The sequence below is a fragment of the Melospiza melodia genome, chromosome 2, assembly GCF_035770615.1.
Source record: "Melospiza melodia melodia isolate bMelMel2 chromosome 2, bMelMel2.pri, whole genome shotgun sequence".
NCBI classification, from domain to species: domain Eukaryota; kingdom Metazoa; phylum Chordata; class Aves; order Passeriformes; family Passerellidae; genus Melospiza; species Melospiza melodia.
Genome location: NC_086195.1, coordinates 125,546,876 through 125,567,181, shown reverse-complemented (window position 1 = coordinate 125,567,181; position 20,306 = coordinate 125,546,876). Strand labels below are relative to the sequence as shown.

The 20,306-nt window shown below is 41.9% G+C and overlaps 1 protein-coding gene across 4 annotated transcripts in view; it reads right to left on the bottom strand.

Moving 5' to 3' along the window:
- Nucleotides 1-6,227: 6,227 nt before the first annotated feature.
- Nucleotides 6,228-20,306, bottom strand: part of RASA3 (RAS p21 protein activator 3) — a 171,347-nt gene continuing 157,268 nt past the window's right edge. For all 4 annotated transcript variants that reach the window (XM_063149888.1, XM_063149889.1, XM_063149890.1 and 1 more), the window contains 7 exons: nucleotides 19,805-19,878; nucleotides 16,078-16,184; nucleotides 15,053-15,135; nucleotides 11,423-11,634; nucleotides 10,570-10,673; nucleotides 8,651-8,834; nucleotides 6,228-8,068 (listed from right to left, as the gene is read on the bottom strand). In XM_063149888.1, coding sequence (XP_063005958.1) covers nucleotides 7,993-8,068; nucleotides 8,651-8,834; nucleotides 10,570-10,673; nucleotides 11,423-11,634; nucleotides 15,053-15,135; nucleotides 16,078-16,184; nucleotides 19,805-19,878 — 840 coding nt within the window. In that variant the 3' untranslated portion in view covers nucleotides 6,228-7,992. The remainder of the gene's footprint in view (nucleotides 8,069-8,650; nucleotides 8,835-10,569; nucleotides 10,674-11,422; nucleotides 11,635-15,052; nucleotides 15,136-16,077; nucleotides 16,185-19,804; nucleotides 19,879-20,306) is intronic.

The following is a 20,306-nucleotide window of genomic DNA, read 5'->3' as shown; positions in this document are numbered from 1 at the left end:
GTTTGGAGGCCACACTGGGTCCTGGCAGCTTCCAGGGCTGTTGGAGCAGCGCCAGCCTGACCAGGTGTGGTCCTGTCCCACCACAGGAGCCAAGGAAAAACAACTCAGTTTGAGCCCTCAGAGCACATTCAGCAGGAGCCCACGATGGGCTCACATCCCACCTGGGCCCTGTGTGGCACCCCCAGGGCCAGGCACCCCCAGAGCCAGGAAAGCATCCCTGGGCTTCTCCTGCTCGGGGTCAGCCTGTGCCGAACAGCACACCCTGAGCCGGACCCGGGGCTGTGGGACGGGTCCTGCAGGAGATCCTGCACCCCCATCTAGTGGCCTCTGCGGTCCCTGTGGCACCAAAGGCAGGAGGGAAAACCCTGAGAGGACATCCAGGGCTCCAGCTGCACAGCGGGGGTGTCACTGAGTGACAAGGTACATCACAGCAGCTGGGACTCCCTCCTGTCACCCTGGCTGTGCTTCATCTCACCAGCTTCAGGTGGCTGTCCTGTAAGAGATCCTGCCACGTTCTCTGCAGTCTACAAAACGGAACTGAAAAGTTTTCAGGTTTGATTAATTTAATCCTAAAGCAGACAAACTAAAAAGTGTTGTGAATCAGTTTGGAGAGGCCTCTCTCTTTCCCCTGACTATTGGAGGATGAGTAACTATTTGAAATGTCATGGTGGACATCTGCAACTGAGAGGTAGATCTTATTTTCTTTATCTTATGATGTCTTATTGAATCAATTTAAATACAAATCTTGCTTCTCACAGATATCACAAGAGGTTTGAGATTGCCTGTTTAAGTAACACTCCAACAGTGCTGTCAGAGTTGTGTATGAGCATATTCTGCAGAACATCATTCTCCATTCCCTGCAAAAGAAAACTCATTCTGGTTTATGCCATTTCAAAGCCCCTAATGTCTGGTTTTGAACACTCAGCCCCTGCCACACACAAATACTCAGATGAGTGAAATTTTACAGGCAAGGATACTGGCATAGTTGCCTGTGGCATGGAAATACTTCTCTTTGCATCCCATTACCTCCAAGCAGCACTGAGATTCTTGTAGGGGAAGAACAAAACTTCCCAGAGAGCTCACCAGCTTTGCTCTTCCCCCACTGCAGCACTGTATCCCTGCCCAAGTGACCTCCCTGACTGGGTGAAACAGCAGTGCTGTCTCAGAGACAGAGGCACTCTCAGGAGCAGCCAAAAGCCCTGATCTGAGGGGCAGCTGGGATGAGGGGGCCCCTGGAGGTCCCTTCCACACTGAGTCTGCTGGTGATTAGTGATGGCAACCAGGACTAGGGCAATGGTGAACACAAGATCTGAGACACCAGAAGGGGCAACAGGCTGGGCCTGCACCTGGGACAAGAGGAAGGTGCTGGTAAGCAGGGTGTGTCTCCATCTATTCTGTCCAGGCACCAGGTGAGAAGAAGAAATTGGGATAGTTTTGGAAGGGCAGGGCCAAGGAAGGCAGGAAGGCAAAAGAAGTTGTGGCAACGTTGCCTGCAGAGCCTGGGAAGACTCCCAGCAGCCCTGCCCTGCAGCTCCCACATGCAGGGAGCCAGGGAAGTGCCCCACTCTCCTCCCTGCTGGCCCCAGGCAGCTGCAGGGGATCCATGTACATGTGGCTGCATGGTGGCTTGCAGGGTTTTCAGCTCTGAAGGAGCACAACAGAAAACAACAGCTCTCCTTCACAGCAGAAATTGCTTAGGCAGGAGAAACGTGCAGAGAAATTTAATTACTGGACAGCTCAATTAAGAGAGCATCATTCAGCTTTGGGAGCCCAGTGGGCAAAACCAGTTCTGATTTTTCTACTTTAGGCTGCCCATGGCCTCCTGGCTCTTGCTTTACATTGACTGTGTCAGGTCCCACCACAAGAGCTGAGCAGGCCCTTAAACACCCGAGCACTTGGCCCTTTCCAGCCCAGGAAGATGGGTCCTGTCTGTCCATGAGATTTTCATACCTTTCTCCTCTTAATGAGACTGATACTATCTGCCCAGGCCTGCCAGTGTCTTCATCCCCTCTCCTGTAGTCACAACTTCTAAATAAAGCAAAAGCATCAGCCATCTCTGACACCAAAATAGCTTGGGCACCAGCTACTCTTCGGTGAGACTCAGTGCTTAGTCCTCTCAGAGGGCTCAACAAACTGCTCTCTATGAGGGCTTTTTGCTCACTGTTCCCTCTTCCTGCATCTTTGGCAGAAATTATACAATGAATGATGATGTTCAAACAAAGGAGATTAAGGCCCAGGTCTCTAGTGGGAAAACCAGGCTGGATCTTGTGGGCTGGTGGGGAGGGTATCACACATCCTCTCTGGTGGTGAGGCTCTCTGGGTGGCTTGTCCGTGTCAGCTCTGTTGGTGCAGGTGTTTATGAGACTGCTGTACCCCTGGTTAGGTAGACAGTCCAGGTTTTTCCAAAATCTCCTCCTAACAACTCCCAATTATTTTACTGATTCAGTTTAATCAGTACTATTAATGGGATGCAGAAGCACAGCCAGAATCTCTCTCAGGGGGCCTTACCACAAGAGGAGACATAGCACAGAGCTGTTCTCACAACACTGGGTGCAGGGGGAGGCACAGCATTTGCATCTCCAGACACCACAGATGAGTCTGTCTATTTTTAAAGTTGCTTTTCTCAGCTGTGTCCTCTCTAGTCATAGGCTCTCCTGGCTGCCAAAGAGATAGCTTCTATAGAGAATGAGAAGTAGGAATTCTAGCTGAGCTGAAATGCAGAAAGACTTGCTAAAGAAAGTAAAACACAAGGAGATTCAGGGTAGCCCTCCCCTTTTTTTGTGCACCATTTGTATTTTTATCAAGTATGTCTTTCTTCATCTTTAATTCATAAAACTCACTTGTACTCCCATCATTAGATTTCTCTACACAAACGTGATGACTGTAGTTTTAGTTTCCACCCCCAGAGAAATATATGGCTACATTTATCCAAAGTATCTTTCTTAGTCAATTAAATTTACAAATTCTTACCTTTGGTACATGATGGCAATCCTGTGCACTGCTGTCATCTCTAGGAAAACTTACTCATTTGCTGTAAGAGTCCATATCTAGGTAGTACTTTTGTTATGGCCTCAAGCAAACAACAAAAAGTGTATTTCCTTTTCACAGCTTTAGGACAGAACAGTGCAACTGTGACAGAGGTTAAAGATGATGAATTAATTTAGTAAAGTCAGACACCACACAGACCCCACACTTGTAGAGAGAATTTGCTTTCAACACGAAGCAGACTGATGTCATCCAGGGCATGCTTTTGGTTAAGATTCAGCAGAGCAAGGTTTTCAAACCAGTAAAAAGCCAATTTCTGTTTTCACCACTTCAACATTCCTTACATCTAGCCCAGGCTGCTGGTGAGCCTGTTTTTTAATCAATACTTCCACATCATTTTTGCAGGCAAACCTACTAACACCAGGCAACTTTGTGGTTCAAAGTCACAGCTTTGCACAAAACTTGGAAATACAATAATGTTAAATTTTCAGGTAAGTCAGAGTGGCTCAAATGGAGTAGCAGAAGAAAAATAAGGATTGAAATTAAAGGCATGTGTAATTGGTCACAGGTTACGAGGGCTGGTTTCTATCCTCAAGATATGTTTTATTTTAGGAATCCAGAACAACTGATTCATGATTACTTTTTGCAATCTTTTCTTTCACAGATCATATCCAGAATCTTATCTGGGAATGCAGTGCTTTTGTCTTAAAACTTCCTCCATTCCTCAGTACCCACTTGAGCTTTGGAATAATTTATTTGCCATTTAATGACCGTAGCCCAAGAGCCAGAAGGAAATGCTGCCTTCAGTCAGCCCTGCTAGCCCAGCTGCAGTGCACCCACAGAAGGTGGCTTGTGGGAAGATGCTGTTCTTTATCTCCAAGCACCACCCACTGTCAGTCCTTACACCATTTTCCTGCTGCAGAACCCATTTCCTGCACCTAATAATGGGGGCTGGAAGGGCTCTCACATTCTCCTGCTGTCCTGTGAACTTCTCACACACACCTTTGAGAAGGTGAAACTGCAGAGAGTACGGCAGAAAGAGGAGGAGAATCACACTGAAGTTCAGGTGCCTCAGACAGCTGTGTCACACAGCCAGCTGCCTTACACATCTGGGTCCTGTCACCCCATCAGCCCTGCCCTAGCATACTGCTTCAGCAAGGGAGAAAACAGGCACAGGAACTTCTCTGGCAGTAGGAGTCCCAGGAGAGAACAGCCCAGCTTCTAACTATTTTTTCAATCAAAAATAATTTTGTTGTCTTTCAGCCTCAGACAGAGGAGAGAAGAAAACTGACTTGATGTGTTTACTTATGCCTATGCTTTTTTCCCCCTATTTTCTTCATTCCAGACACAAGGGATGCCATCCCAAGTTTCCCAATCAGACTATTTCTCTTGTGGGTAGGATTTCTGACTATTTCTGAAGATAGCATCAGAAACATATGCTGCAGACAGACAGGAGATAGAGGCTAAGCAAGTACTGGAAGCCCAGTTTTAACACAACCTCCTCACCAAACACACAATGTTATGCTGTAAGAAAAGCAGATTTCAAAGATTTCCTATTGACTTAAGCTAAGCTATGTTAGCAGGAGATTATTATATATACCAGATGGGACTGAGTGAAAAAGAGACAGAGCTGGAAATGGTTCTACAGTAATTTTGTATTTAACTCTTCTCATTTCTTACAAATCTTGTGTCAGTTTCCTACCTCATCTTATGTAAAATTTTGTTTTCAAAACAAGGTTTACAGTTCCTCAGCAAAACCCCACATGTACACAATTGCAGTTAAGTTCACCAGGACACTGGTGATGTGTCTTCCACCACCAGTTTGGTTTTTGTTCCTGGATGTGGTTTATCTGTTAAACCACTGCTGTCACTCACTCAGCCTGAGCGTGCCTGCAGCAGCTGGGCCCCAGCAGCTTCTCGGAAGCGCAGGCCTGGGTTCTGCTGAGAGACCCACCCAGCAGTGAGAGTCACCTTCAACATGAGCTGAGTGACACACCCCGAGTGCCAGCCAGCAGCTTTCCATCCTGAGGGGCATTGCCCAGCCTCCCTGGAACGCTCCCCAGGAGAACCAGCGTGTGCAGCTTGTCCCACACCTCAGAGCCAGACTTCTGTGCACATGAGTGTCCTGAGAGGACAGGTAAGCTCCAGGAGTAGGAACAGCAGAGACCTCAGCAAGTCCAAGGCTTTGTCACAGGACAAGGGTGGTGGTTCCATGGGTCTGTGAGCCAATCCATAGGCATGCAGGGTGCTATGGGCTCAGCTCATTCCTCCTGTGTCCTGGTTCAGGGCAAATTTGGAAGAGAACCCCCAAAGGGCTCCTCTAGGAAAGCAGATTCAATCGGCCCTGCCCGCCGACCATTCCGGGAGAAAATACCTCCTTGGAGAAAAGTGGAAAAAAATGTTTATTAAACAATAAAACCTAAACAATATTAATCAATAAAACTCCTTGTTGCTCCAAAAGAGATGACAAAGTGAGAAAGTCCCTCCCCGGGTTGCAGCTCAGCTCACTCAGTCTCTGGTCAGTCCCTCGGTGCTGGAAATGGCACGGCCCAGGCCCGGCCCGGTGGGCCACAGGTGCAGCTGCCGGTGCTCCCCTGGGTGTTCAGGCCAGAGCAGGTTTAAACAGGTCAAAGAAAAGGGAAAGAAAACCACAGTCCAGGGAACTTCTTTGCCTCAGCTAGCTAAGCTAACTAAAAGCAAAGGAGAGCTCTGTCCTGCTGTCTGTCCATCCAAAGACATCACAGTCCAGGAGCAGGAATATGGGAAGAGTGAGTGCAGCGTCTGAAAACAAACTGCACGCTTCTTCTCTCCCCCCTTCACTCTCTGGAACAAGTCTTAAAGGTGTAAAACTTATTATTCAGCATAAACAGAACAAGACAATTGGGGATAAAAGCATCATATAGTCAACGTAGGACACCCTGTCCTTTCAACATGGCCTCAGCTCAGTTACTGTGCAGTAACACAAGGAACCAGTTCAAGATGCTGACCTATCTGAGCAAGCTTTCTTTGCTAAGGTAGTTCATGGCTGGCTCAGATGCCCAGTCTGCCTCACTGCAGAGCCCCATGGGTGCAATGCTGACAAGAAAAGGGGTGAGTGGGGATGGGACGAGGAGCAAGGATGGGACTTGGCAGGTTTCACTCATAAGGATCTCCATCCATGGCCCCCACTCTCAGCAGATGATGTGCCAAGAGGCATGCTGGGGGCCACTGTGAATTTAAAAAGACTCCAAACGTGGACACAGTTCTCAGAAATAAACCATTTCTTTTAATTGGCAAGTAGAACACACATTACAGGTCATTAGTATTTTATAAACAATATTAAGTTACAAACACATGTTAAAAATTGCAGTTCATGGCAGCTAAAAGCTTGGAGTCCTAAATGCATCTTTGCAATGCTTCATTACTTCCCTTTCCCCAGTCTGCTGGGTGAAGATGAATAAAAGATCATCTATCATCTACTAGAAGGTGGTCTACTATATATTCAAACAAAACCAAAACTTAATTCCTAAGAATATCACTAACAGAGGCATTCAAAGTACTTTAGCCATCTTAAATCATGTCAGATGCAATGAGGACACAGTTAAGAATTATTCTTTAACACATGAAGCAAAGACAGACATCTTCACATTAAACTGATCCACGCTTTCTGATCCAACTCAGCTTAAAACCTGTACTAGCTTCTACCCCACAGAGGCCTAAAGTCCATCATGCAGGCTTCCAAGCCATCAAAGCTAGATGTTTGTGTATCAGACCCTTACACAGAGAAAAATTATGGTGTACAGCTAAACAGCATACATAAATATGCATTGAATATTTAGAAGATCTTTATTCCTTCTCCTTTTGTTGATATTAGTGAGATACACAGCTCATTCCATTTTTACTATACTCATAGTATTACCAAGTTATCATTATGCATGTTAATATACTAAATATCATTTAACAAGTCTCTTTTAAAAAGTATTTAAAAACATTTTTGGAAAAGTAGAAATCTATTTTCCAGAAAAGCAAGTGGTACTAGGATAGCATGGACTCCAGTGCATAAACATCCTTTCAAAGAAAACCCGTCCTGATGACTTTTGTGCCTGGGAATCAGCATGTCTCAGCTGCCAGATTCATATTCTATTTGTCCTTCTCACTGTGCTGATAAAAGGTCATCAAAATCAGCTTACCTTGCCTTTCAGTTGGCAGACTTTCAAAGATTACCATTCACTGGACTGTGTAAGAGACACATAGCTCTGACATGAGTTCAACTCTTTCTTACTCATATTTATGAGAGTCAGTTTTATTACACTGCTGAGATTGCATCTTCAAATCCAAAGTCTGCTGAATGTGCCTGGAGAAATGACTTCGTATCTCAAAAATATCAAGAGTACCATTCAGATTTGAATTTCTATTAAAAACTGTGCACAGTTAGCAAAAATTACACCGCTGTAAAAACAAAAGGCCTGCTCCTTGGCCTGCTCAGAATACACACTACAATGTAGAGGATTACACCAGAGGGATTTTTCTCTGCTTCTTTTCTAAATGCAGGCATTAAAAGTAAAGTGTTACTAAGCTTTTCCTAAGAGAGCACACAGGGGATATGGCATAATATACATTAATCTGGAACAAAAACCAGTAACAAACGACCTTTCTAGAAAATGCTGCATATTAGCAGCATGCTTGGTTTCCAAAACACAAGGAATTGCATGGGAGTTGTCAAGATGAAGTCCACACACCTTGATCATTGAACTGATCACTAGATTCCAAGAAATCAAAGCAAATTTAAAAATACACATGACAACTGCCTAGAAGGCAGGGTTTTATCATCTGTCAATAACCAGATGAATAAAGTGCATAGCAACTATTATAACAGTTTCTTGAAAAGAGAATACATTTACCAAGTCTCAAAGTTTGTAAGCTTGACACTTTTCCATACATTTTGCTACATGTGTGGCTTCCCTTTTGTTTTGCTATTTAGCATCACTAATCAACTCTTCAGCACTGTCCTGCGATTTCCTTTGCACTTCATATGGAATGTGCTGAGATCTCTGACTGCTGCCTGATGTATGTCTGGAAGCTCTTGTCACCAATGGGATGTTCTCTAAAAGAAAAGAAAAAAAACAGTTTTACACATAGAGCCATCTGTCAGGACATTAAAATGTCAGAACAGAAGGTGGAACACACAAGAACTTCTTCCCTAAATTTGATTTTCAGAGTTGCAATTGTAATGTTAACACTGCATTTTACTTGAGCTAGAACTGACTGAATTGATCCTCTCTTTTGCCAGTCATATGCAGAAAGCTGTATGTGTACACAAAATACAGTCATGTGGCTGTGTCAATTACTCTTTCCATTTTTAAACCAACACTCCAAGATAAGCTGGTAAACACATCTATCTTCTGCTATTAACTACTGCTCAGCTCACCAGCATGGGCTCAAAATTTAAAACCAACAGTATAACAAACCCACATTTAGATTTTATGAATGAAACTGCATTAAAAACAAGCATTAAAAAATGCACTTCAGTGCTTTAAAATATTGTGAAATAAATACTAAGTCACAGTGCTATTCTGTATGTATTTGCAGGACCTTTTTTTGACAAAATACAGTGAAACCCAGAGCATAAGCAAGGGAAATACCATCTTCCAGGACTGTTCCCGTTTGTACAACCCATTGCACTTACTGGCTTCCATACTTTGTCTTCTTAAATTTATCCCTCTTATATTGAGCGTGCTCCTGCTCTAAATTTCCAACACCTTCAATAATCAGCTTTAGTGTTTTATATGTCTCCTTAGGATCATCAATTATGAATGTAGAATACTCTTCCTCTTCAGGTCCATCATACACAGATTTGCTCCCACAGGCCTCTGGAGAAAAAAAATGAAGTACAGGAATAGATATGAGGCAAGAGGGAAAAAAGCAAGACAAGCAGACTAAAAATATTCAGTCTGGGCTTCATATAGTTTCTTGGTTTGCTTCTGTAGGGCCACCACACAACTGTGGGTGACATCAACAGCAGAAGTTTTGCTGGGCTGTTGGGAGGCACAGAGGGTGTCCCATGCTCGTTCCCTCCTCCTCATCTTGTACAGAAAGGGCAGCTGCTCCTGGCTTGGTGAGAAGCTGTCCTTTGCTGCAAGGCAAGGCTTTAATCTCAATTGCCAATATCTGCACCCCATGCACACATTTGGAAACTCACACAGGCCTGCCTCTGCCACTGTGCTGCCTGCTTTGTCTGCACAAAGTCAAGTATTCACTTGTGGGGACAGGTTCCACTGCCAGGCAGCAACTACAGGCTGAATTTGAAAACATTACAGGCTGAAGTGGTTGTGTTTTACCACATTACCCCTAAAAGATTCATACAATAAGCATAAGCAGAATATGCCATAACTACTGCCTGGCTGCCTGCTTTATGACATATCCAAAGGGGCAAGTTATCCTTCTATTCCTTCTGATCTTAGCAGGGAGCCCTCCTGAATAGGAGATCTGGACATTGACTACACATGAACATCCACAACATAGTTCCCATGTCATCTACTCCTGCACTGTAGTGGGGACAGAAGGGGAGAGAAGGGGAAAGAGTATTTTACTTTGTCTCTCCTTCTAGCTTTACTGCTGTCCCAGTCTCAGCTTTCAAATTCCCTTCCCCTTGCTGCACTGTCTGTGCCAGAGCTGCGTCCTTTTCCCCGGCACTGACACTTGATGCTGGCTCTGGCAGCGAGGATTCGGAACAGGGGAAAGCTGGGCGCCAGTTCAGACAGCTCGGAAGTGGTGAGGATCTTGAGTTTGCAATTGCACAGCAGCCAGGAACAGATTAAAGTGCTTTCCAGTCTGTGTGTTTGACACCACTGGCTTATCTCACATTATAAAATAAAGTCCTATTTAAAGATCAGTGCCATAGTGAAGGCTTCCCCACCACTCCCTGTGCTAAACTGAGATTTCAAGTCTGGCACTGGGTACACCGGATACTTCTCTTGGCATGCCTACCAGTACCAACTTCCTCTGCTGTCTCTTCTTTCTTTTATCCTTTCCATCACATCTCTGCTTCCCTCAGCTCCTGAAAGCTTCCCAGCCAAAATTCCACTTTTTAACATTTCACCGGCATCCACAGGTCATCCTCGATGGGTAATTCTGACAGAGCCTTTCCAAAGAAACCATTTGTATCCAGCCTGTTCTTAGGCTCTGAATCAGGGAATATGTGTGCATATGACTTCTGGTAACACAAAACCATATTCCACTGAAACCTCAACTTTGCTGGTGCAAGCTCTTGTCAGGATCAGTAAACCTCTGGTTCAGTGCTGGCTCTGATTTGTCAATTCAGAGCCTCCAAGCAACGCCCTGTGCCTATGCTATTTTAGGATGATGTGGTTAAGACCGTATTTCAAACAACTGTTCGTATGCAAAGAACTTTTTACAGACCATGAGACTGCACCAAAAATAATACACACAACTGCCTCAAGACTGCAGAAGGGGAAACAAGTGGAATAAAGGCCACTGTGTTCTAGGAAGTGATTTGTAAGGCTGGTTGAGCCAGAACATCCAACTTCTCACAAGCATTTTTGCCTTGGTAAGTGAATTTGAGACGTAATGACTTTTAATCCTCACCTTGCATTTTTTCCAATTTTGGCATATACAGGTTGAAAAGAGAGTAGATGCGCTCAGTTTCTCGATCTCCATCTATATCCAGTTGTATATTTGCTGGCAGGCCTCTGTAAGGCATCAGAAGAGAGGTCAAAGTTATTTGCTAAACAGTGCATTATGGCACATAAAGCACTTAACAAGGAAAACAAAGTAAATGTGAGTTCTCATGAAAGCCAAAAGAATGTGTGTAACAGAGTTCAAAACCTTCAATTTTTTCCCCAAAGAAGAAAAGTTCAAACTCATTTAAGCCTCTATTTATCCAGCATCTTTTCACTGACTTGAAAGAGAAGACTGTATCAGTATCCAGCCATTATGGTGAATTAGACAGCTACAACCAGATGGAGGAGCCAAAGTACCGAACTTCCAACTACCCAGGTCTTATCTCTTAGTCTAACTACCACTACAGTCTTGTGACTTCTCTCAGTTTAGATGAAAATTGCTTCCTATAAACCAGACAGTACATCTTTGTTTAAGAGAGAGTGCGAGCAGAACTCTGAAAAGATCAATGTAGAATTAAATCTGTCAGTAGATAGGAATTTACAGGAATTTACAAACAGGATATTGAAGGGATTTTGGACATTTTTATTAATGACAGACAATCAAAACCAAAGTATTTTTAATCCCACAGTCACCTCCTATCATCATCTCTAACTCTTAGAAGTCAACGTTTCAATCCAGACATGCAGAATCAGGAATACCAACAGATGGCCTTTGAACACCTGTACACCTGGCAAATCTTGGTTAGCTGTGCCCTTGCAAGTCACCCTGCAGAGACACACATACCCATGGCAGTAGCCATGGCACACGAAACCCTTACCCTGTGCAGGGTGTGCAGCCAGGGGTGTTGTCTGCAGTAGCTTTACAGCAGAGCCAGTGGCCATTGAGATAGGCTGAGGGATGGTAGACCGTCAGGCGCTTCTTGTTGCACTGGCTAACTTTGGTGAGGATATCAATCCAGTCCTTGGCCTCCACACAATTATTTGCTTGGATATACAGGACTCTCCTTTCAGGCTGGATCACCTGGAACATCTGCAAATAAACCACAGAATAAAGCACTAGAATGAGTCAGTGAACCTAGGACTAGAATCAGTGTGAAGATTTATTGCAGGAAAAACACAGCATAATAAAAGAATGGACCAATAAATACATTTCAACACAAATACAACCAAGCAGCAAATGTGCCCTTAAAAGAACAAGACCTTTCACCTGGTACAAGGAATAAGATACCATTCCTGTAGGAGATGATTTACAAATAGCTAATATCAACTTGCTGCTTGGGTCTCAACAAGACTTGCTGTCAGCCTCAGGGAAGTAATTTTAGTAATGCTGCAACTCCAAGTTTTGGAAGGCTGACAGAGGAACCCAGTGCTGGCCTGAAAGGAAACACTCATCAGCAGGAGGCAGAAAAGAGAAAAATTAGAGTCTGGATCCAGCCTTAGTGACAGCTTTGCCTTAGTACTGCCATTTCTCCAGTCCTTCTAGTACTTGTTTCAGCATGACCATTGTCTTTTAGTAACTTCCATGCTTCTGCACCCAACTGTAGCTCCTATTAGAAGATCACAGAAATACTGTTTCTCTTTGATTGACATCAGGTGGTTTAAATAATGACACATTAATTCTGTTACAGCTTGACCACCGAAAATCTTAACTACAGCTCTCCTGCCTGTTCAAAACAGCTTGCAACCTAGAAGGGTATTCCTCCTCTTGAAGAAGGAACATTTAGATGCACAGCCTTCATGCTTGATTACACTCATCTCACACTGAAGATTACTAAGCTCAAGTTAGTGATCCTGGCTGCAAATTTTGGAAAGGTAAATTTCCTTCATTTCCTCTAGCTTCTGCAAATACTTAGTTTTAACGAATTTTCTTCTCTCTTTCAGGTTGCCTAAATTATCTTTCTCCCCTTTACTTCTTCACTTGATTATTCAAATCATTAGACATTACATTGCCACATGGAATACAATTTTATAAACAGCTGGTTTCATTGTGCTGTTTTAAAAAGAAAACCAGAGAGGTCCACACCCACACAAAAAAAACCCCAAAAAACCAACAAAAACCATATAAACAAACAAAACAATAAGAACAAACCAGACTCAACAGAATTGAAATTTGCCTTTGTTTGTTACATAGACCTGAAATACTGGCTTGAATTCTGCACCTAGCTGGTTGGGAGAATGTTGCAGATTGGTACCAAGCACAGTCCTTTCTTCCCTTGTGACACTTTCAAATGTGCATCATGCCAAATAGCAAAGGGAAAACTCAAACAATCATTTCCCTGGATTTAGCAGGGAAGCACTACTGGTATCAGACAATTGATCTGATATTGGTCCCTAATGGCATCAGACCATTATTAGAAAGGCACAATGCACCATGGCAGTGTAGGAGCTGCTTGGTGTGATCAGTCCAACAGTGCCAACTACACACCAGAGTCCTTTCAATAAAACTCTTCAGGGCATAACTGGCAATTCGAGTTTGGGATGGAAGAAAGAAAAAGGAAGACAGGAGCATGCAGTTCAACTCTCTATTAACACAGAGCTACAAGGAAAAGAATTTTAATGTCCTGCTGGGCTAAATGGAGCCTCCTGCACTGCAACAAGGAACAGATTTAAGGAATATGGCCTTGTGTAAGAGGATACCAACCAAAGTGATCCAACATATGGCAACAGATAAAGAGGAGCCCACAACTAAGCCAAGAATTTCAAGTGGCTGCAAGACCTTTACACTACCAAAACCACCAGTTGTCTCTCAAACAACACAGAAGACCCAAAGTACTTAAAGCCACCCTCAGATGCCCCAGACTGTGCTTAACAACAACAAAGGCAACTGGCCTTACTGCCAGACAGGCAGGTTTAACATGAGAGACAAAGACACACTTGGTGCAATTCAGAGCACAGATACACTGAGAGTATTTATACAAAATGTGAATTTTTATCACACAGGCACCCACAAGGGAATATCCATTGCAAATACACCTGCTGTGGTGTTCTGAGAATTCTAATCTTGCTGCAGTAATCTATTTATGTATGGCAAGAAAAATAGGAATATATTAGTACAAGAAGGTGGTAACATTATTTTCTACTGTGAATGGAAAGACTGAACCTTATTTTCTGGAATGGATATAGTCACCTTGATTTCCCAGGTAATACTGAATTTAAGCAACTAAAATAGCACAGGGTTTTTGATGTTAACAATAAAGGTATATTTTTCCAATAATAAATCTTCACAATGCAGACATATTTTGGATGCTCAGTCTAGCTCAGTACACTCAGCATAAGTTACAGAATCATAGCTCACTCCTCTCTACAGACAATGAGTTTTATCTCAACTGTGTGGCTGCTTTCAGTTCAATCATGTTAGTTTGCAGAGTGTAGTTCATCACATCTTATAGCTGCCTTCTGATAGCCTAAATTATTTTGCAGATTGGTTGGTTTTTGCCTGTGTAGTAGAGTTATAAACACTAGAGCAAACTACAGTACAACTGAGATGTGTTCTAGAAGCAAGTGGAACAGAAACTTACTCCACATTTTAACAGAGAGAGAGATGTTACCAAAATCATATCTAAAACTGGGAAATACTGAAGAGCCTAGAACTGTATTTCACTTTTAACAAAGAGCTGTTTGAGGAACCTAATATCTAGGGCAGGATTGAGCACTGCCCTGCATGATGCTCACAAGCAGTGTAGATGGCAGGAAGGACTCAAAGGCAGAAAAAGATAAAAGTCACAACCATTTATATGTGTAAGTAAGTCTGTGGTAGGTGCATGTTTGGAACTGGAAAAAAACCCCTGAGCTGTTTTTTTGTTTAATTTTAAATACAATTTTTTAAGGCCTGGACTCAGCTTTACAGGCAGAGGTGTATGAAAAAGGCTCCCAACATCACCCAAACTGATCAAGTCTGTTCTTACACAATACAGAAGTTGGCAGTGGTGTTCCATGCATGAGAAATACAGCTGTATTTTATTCCCTAATGTGGCAACCAAAATGGTAAACCATACCAGCACAGCACAGATGTTTTGGTACATAACCTAACCCAAATTAAATACAAATATACAAATCCATGAACCAATAAAGAAACCTAATAGCTAATAAAGAAGTAGTGATCCTTCACAGTTACAAGCAGCAAGTTCCTGCTCACCAGAGGGGCCTGGCAGAAAGGGCAGGGGCTCGATCATCTTACCTGTGTGTGACCTTACAGAGCTGGCAGCTGACCAGCAGCACTCAGTACTGAGTGTGCTGCAGATCATGAAACCCAGAGACTGCTGACTGGGCTGTTAAGAATCTGAATGGGCTGTACTTTTGGAAACTCCTGCTACTATATACAGAACAAGCAGCTGTGGTTGTACATCTTTCAAGAGAAACCCAATCCAGGTTACAGAAGGGAAAAAGGCGATTAGGCTGCTGGATCTGGAGCAGCCTAACAAATACATTAATGAAGATGACCTACTTACATTTTTCATTTTAAAGGATTCCTCCTCTAGTCTTTCCACTGCCAGAATGTTTTCAATTGGAATGCTACACAGAGGGTGATCACCTGCAGAACACAGACACACAGATAATGAGCCACTTACTCACAACTCATCTTCACCTTTTGCCCTTTTTCCAAGGGCTAATTCAGTTTCTTTGAAGATCATTTTGACTGCTTAAGAAAAGAGGGAAAATCTTTCACTCAGCAGGGATTTGCTAGCATGGTCCCTAAGTATTATCTTAAGCACATTTCTCTTTTCAGCTGCACTACCTTATACTAGCAAACCTCTTAGAAACTGATTACTGCAGCAGGACACGGTATATTTACTGCAAAGGTGACAATGAAATAAATCATTCCTGTCAGGTGAACTCAACTAGTGGTGATGCAAGATCTCAAAGCTGAGCGTGAAATAATGACTGGCATGATCTGAACACACTTCCTTATCTTTCTTCCTCCCTATGTACTTACATGATGGAAGGAAGTGGTATTTGTTGTGTACTACTGAACAGACAGGAACAATTTGCAAAAAAGTAAAATCCTTGCTATTAGGCAACATTAAGTGAACACATTTTTTTGAAGTTCAAAGATTGCAGGTGAATTCCTGTCTACTGTATGCAGTTGTGCCAACACTATACAGAATTTATGAGCACATGCTGAGATGCATCTGAGAATGTCCAATACAAACCCAAATTCCAGCTTGAGGTTTGTAGGTTTTATATCCTAGGACAATCTAGGTAACTGTGAAACCTATAGATGATGTTACTGACTGATATTACACAAATATTATCAAATACTTTGCTAACTTACAGGGTATTGTGCTATCCAAGAAGCTTCTCTAACTGTCAATACAGACATTAAAAGAAGAGCAAGAACATACAGGCTGACAGACATGCCTGCACTGTGTCTTCTACAGTTTCACATCTGGATCTCAGTCTTCTACTCCTACACAATCCTTCTGTTTAATCTTTGCTTCAATGTATCAAAACAAGACTGGCAAACCTTTGTTACCTTTGCTTTTCTGATAGGTAAACTCGTGGTTTGTCAGGCGAAACCATCTCTTCTTGAAGTTTTTCATTCCAAATCGTTTTCTTCCTTGTGCTCTCTTGATCATGAACCTAGCAAACAGGGCACCAATTGTTACAATACATGCTTATGTATGGAGATTTATATATAAATGTGTATATACACAGATATGTCATAGCACTTGCAAAGCTTTAGGAGGGGACACAGAGTGTTTTCTAATTATTGAGGTCTTTTCTTGGCAAGGAAAAGTGTCACATTTGGACAGGTTTGGTGCATCTATTAGTTAGGTCTGTCCTTTTTCCAGATCTAAATGAGGGGCAAGACGTGTAACTTGACTTGTAGTTAGTTAACTGAGCTGCAGTTTGTGCCCTTTCTGCAGTTACAAATCCAGCTAAATGGTTTCCTAGTACAGCAGAAAAAAGGCAGAACACTGTTAGTACTGCTCTGCTAAGCTCGACCTGTTGACTCTACAAGCTTCATTTATTTTTTTTTAAGCTGTGAGAAAGCTCAAAAAGTTTAGAATATGTTTAATAATTAAAAGGCAGGTGTAAAGCCTCTGGAGCACAGGGACTGTATCCTGACATGCTTTAATCACTCTCAAGCTCTAAAAACAAAATCAGGATGTTCCACAGCCTCATTTGCAATTGCACATAGATACTGCAGTTGAAATGCAATTTCAGTAACAAAGTGATCTCATGGCTGGAAGGTAGAGCACCCCCACCACTTTTTCGGCAGATTAGGGGTGTTCATTTACTGAGTTGTCAGTTTTAATTAATTTCAAACTTGAATGAGTTTATTGTGGAATTAGTTTACCAGGAAACTGTGATGCATCCACCACTTTCCTAACCACTAAATCAATCCAAAAGCTTCAATGTGACTTTGGTGACTTCAAACTGCTTAGCATCACTTTTGCTAAGATAAAAATGTGTGTCCATATGCAGTAGAGAGTTGATAACAGCTACTCTACACACTACATTAAATATTGTGCCAAATACAGAACTGTATAATGGAGTGGGTAAAAACTACTTACTACAGAGTAGTTTTTTGTCAAGTAGGAAGGCACTACACAGCACAAAGAGCACACAGAGAGAACAGCAAATGACCTGGTTTAAGATTTTTATATAGCAGAGCTAAAATGCTTAGACCAGCTAATACTGTTTCTTGCTTCTGGTACCTTCAGTCACAAATAACTACAATACATCTGACCAAACCACAGGTCTGTTTAAAGCTCAAACAGAGATCCAAGTTCCTTCAGACTTTAACTATTTTGTAACCAGCTGGGCTGGTGCCTGCTGCTCATTCCAAGCTGAGTGGGCAAAGCTGACAAAGACTGTCTACAGCAGCAGATTTTTTTTTTTAACTGGTTATAGTTACACATCTCTCATTCTTAAAATGGTCAGTTCTGTCTTGGTCCTTATTCTTGGAATACTTGAGAAATATTTAATAACACTACGTGAATCAGGTTGTCACCAGGCCCATTGGCAGTAGCCCTCAGATTCCAGATTAACACAAATTTCAAAGGAAGAACTGACACTCTTGGGCAGGACAACATGCTCTTCAAGTTAGTTTCTAATCTTTCTCATGCCAACAATTAAAAAAGGTGACTTAAAATTGCAAACTCTTACAGACCCTCCCTTCTTTGAAAAAGGCAAACTCCATAGGGCAGAGCTAAGAGCACATTTCTAATTAAATTCCTCATAAGTGACATAGCCAAGAGAAGAACGTGCTTTTATTTTCCAGAGATAGGTGACTAGCATTCAAAGTCACAGAAGTGATACAGTCAACTTCTTTGTTTCTAGCAATTGCAGAAGATATGAGAAATCAGAGCAATTAGAAGCACAAAGGAGAAAAAGTCCAAGATAAAATCCATTTCAGTACAAGGTGGTTGGAGAAACTGTTTCTTCTCATGCTTATGGTAGACCTGAATCTGGATCCACCTTAGCTTTGCTTGGAAGTACTGACATGCCCTTTTCACCACCAACAAAAAAAAATTAGTTCTACTTTTCATTCTCTTCCTTTTGGAAAGAACCAGGCAGGCAGCTGTTGAGCAGTGATGGCATGATTGATGTCAGCATACCCAAGTGCCAATGACTAATCTTTTCATCCAAAAGTACTTATGCTCTAGCTTTCCATTTGATACTCTTAACAGAGGTAAAGATAAATTAAAAGCACAAAAGCAAGCAAATATATTGCAAAGGCAAATAGAAACCTCACTAAACAGCCATTCAGTCTGGAGAAGAATCAAATCAAAGGCTGTGAGAAATCCCACAACAAAACATGGCAATAATGCAAAAAAGAAAATAAGACTGCTGAAGGCCACTTCTTAACCTTGGGAATAATTTACATGAATAGTAATTAAGAAGTGCCTAGAAAATGCATGGTCTCTTCATCATTCCCAGTAAGTTCTTCAGGATCCATACAGTGCTTCTTGGTGCCCTGCCTATAGATAGAAATCCTTTATTCTCTATTTACAGCAGGTTTTTGTTTTAAGGAAAATAAAATAAAAGGTCAACATCAATAAATGGGTAACTAAATGTTCTGTGCTGGGTTTACACAGGCATTTCAGGATGGTTAAACAGGGTACTTCCTCCCCAAAGTTAAGTCAGACAAATCTACTGCTGCAAAGGACATGCTGTCAGCCAGTAGCTACAGCAAAGCAGCAACTGCCTCTACCATCTTACCTGCATGAACTATTACCATCAACTTTCTTTACTGTTAGTTTAAGAGTCCTTACAACAGCAGCCACAGGCCGAGCAAGAAAAGACAGAAAAAAATCAGACAGGAGCAAAAGAAAGACAGAGGCAGAAAAAATGTTTTACAGTTAGAGGGTAAATGTTACAAATTATAAATTTATTTTGAAAACCAAAAGGATGATAAATGTACAGAATTAAATTAGACAAAATTGCTTCTAAGGACAGAGGTTTATCAGAGAAGTGAACTGTCAAGGTTAAAGAGAAGGGGTAGTCTGTTTTCACTGAAAATGTACTTAAAACAATGATGAGGGCTTACTTTCAAACAGTATTTGAGCTTACTGAGCTCTGATAAATTTGGATTTTTTCCTTTCTTCCTCCCAGCTCAAAAAAGCTATTTCTAGTATGCACTTAGATGATCTTAACAACCCAGTTTTGTAACAAAAAATGCCAACAATTGGTATCTGAAACTAAGACAGCATATGGAACATACTTCCCAAAAAAGGAAAGGTACTGAAACTATAAACTGTTCCAAGTGCATGTCAAATTTTCCTTGAAATGCCCATGATAATAGTTAGCATATGTATCTCATAGGGCAGCAAAAGCAAGTTCTGTTTGCAGGCTTTGCTCTCTTTAAGTTTTTCAGTATCTCTCTTCACAGTCTTCCACTGTTTTCACAGTGAAATTTTACAGCTTTTATTCACTATAATTCAGGAGGAAGATCCCAGCTTGATTTTAATACAATGCTGAGTTTATTTTGCCTTAGCTAAGCTATTTAAGTTCTACAGGATTCTCTTTCCTCCACTTATTTCAAAACACATTTACATTAAGATCTTTAAACCAAATGAAAATATGTTCAAATCAGCTATAGCAACCACAGAGAGCAGAAATTGCAACACAAGAATTCTCCTACATCCCTCTCTGATTGCATGAATGGAATAGGGGTGGCAGAAAAAGAGATGGCTGCCTTAGAATGGCAGTAAGCACACGAGTGGATGGTTTTGTTGCACATGCATGCTTACCCTTCTTTAAGCAATATAGGCTGCTCTATACTCTTGTGATCTCTTCTTCCTGAAGATGAAATCAGATCTAGAAACTGAAGGTGAAAAAAAGCAGATGTAAAAATGGCAAGAACACACTACCCAAATGAAAATCTTTCAGCATTTGCACAGCACAGAGCTATGAGAGTATTTGTAAAAGAAGTTAAACAGAAGGTAATGGCAGAAGCTTGAGGAATTTGGGAGGTTTCCTGGGTTGTAACCTAAAAATAGCACAAATGCTCTTAAGCAGTAGAACTGCAGATGCCCAATATTTCTTGTGCTTCTCCTTTGTTACATGGATCTTTCACTTCCTTTTGGACTAAGCAATTTTCATCACAGATCTGCAGCACTCTATAAAGTACACACATCTCAAAAGCTCTCAGCAGCACCCTGTTAATCCAACCTATTTATTAACTAGAAATAGATGCAAAGAAATTTTACTACTGACATGTGTATAATTTGAAAAAAGTTTCTTGAATATTAG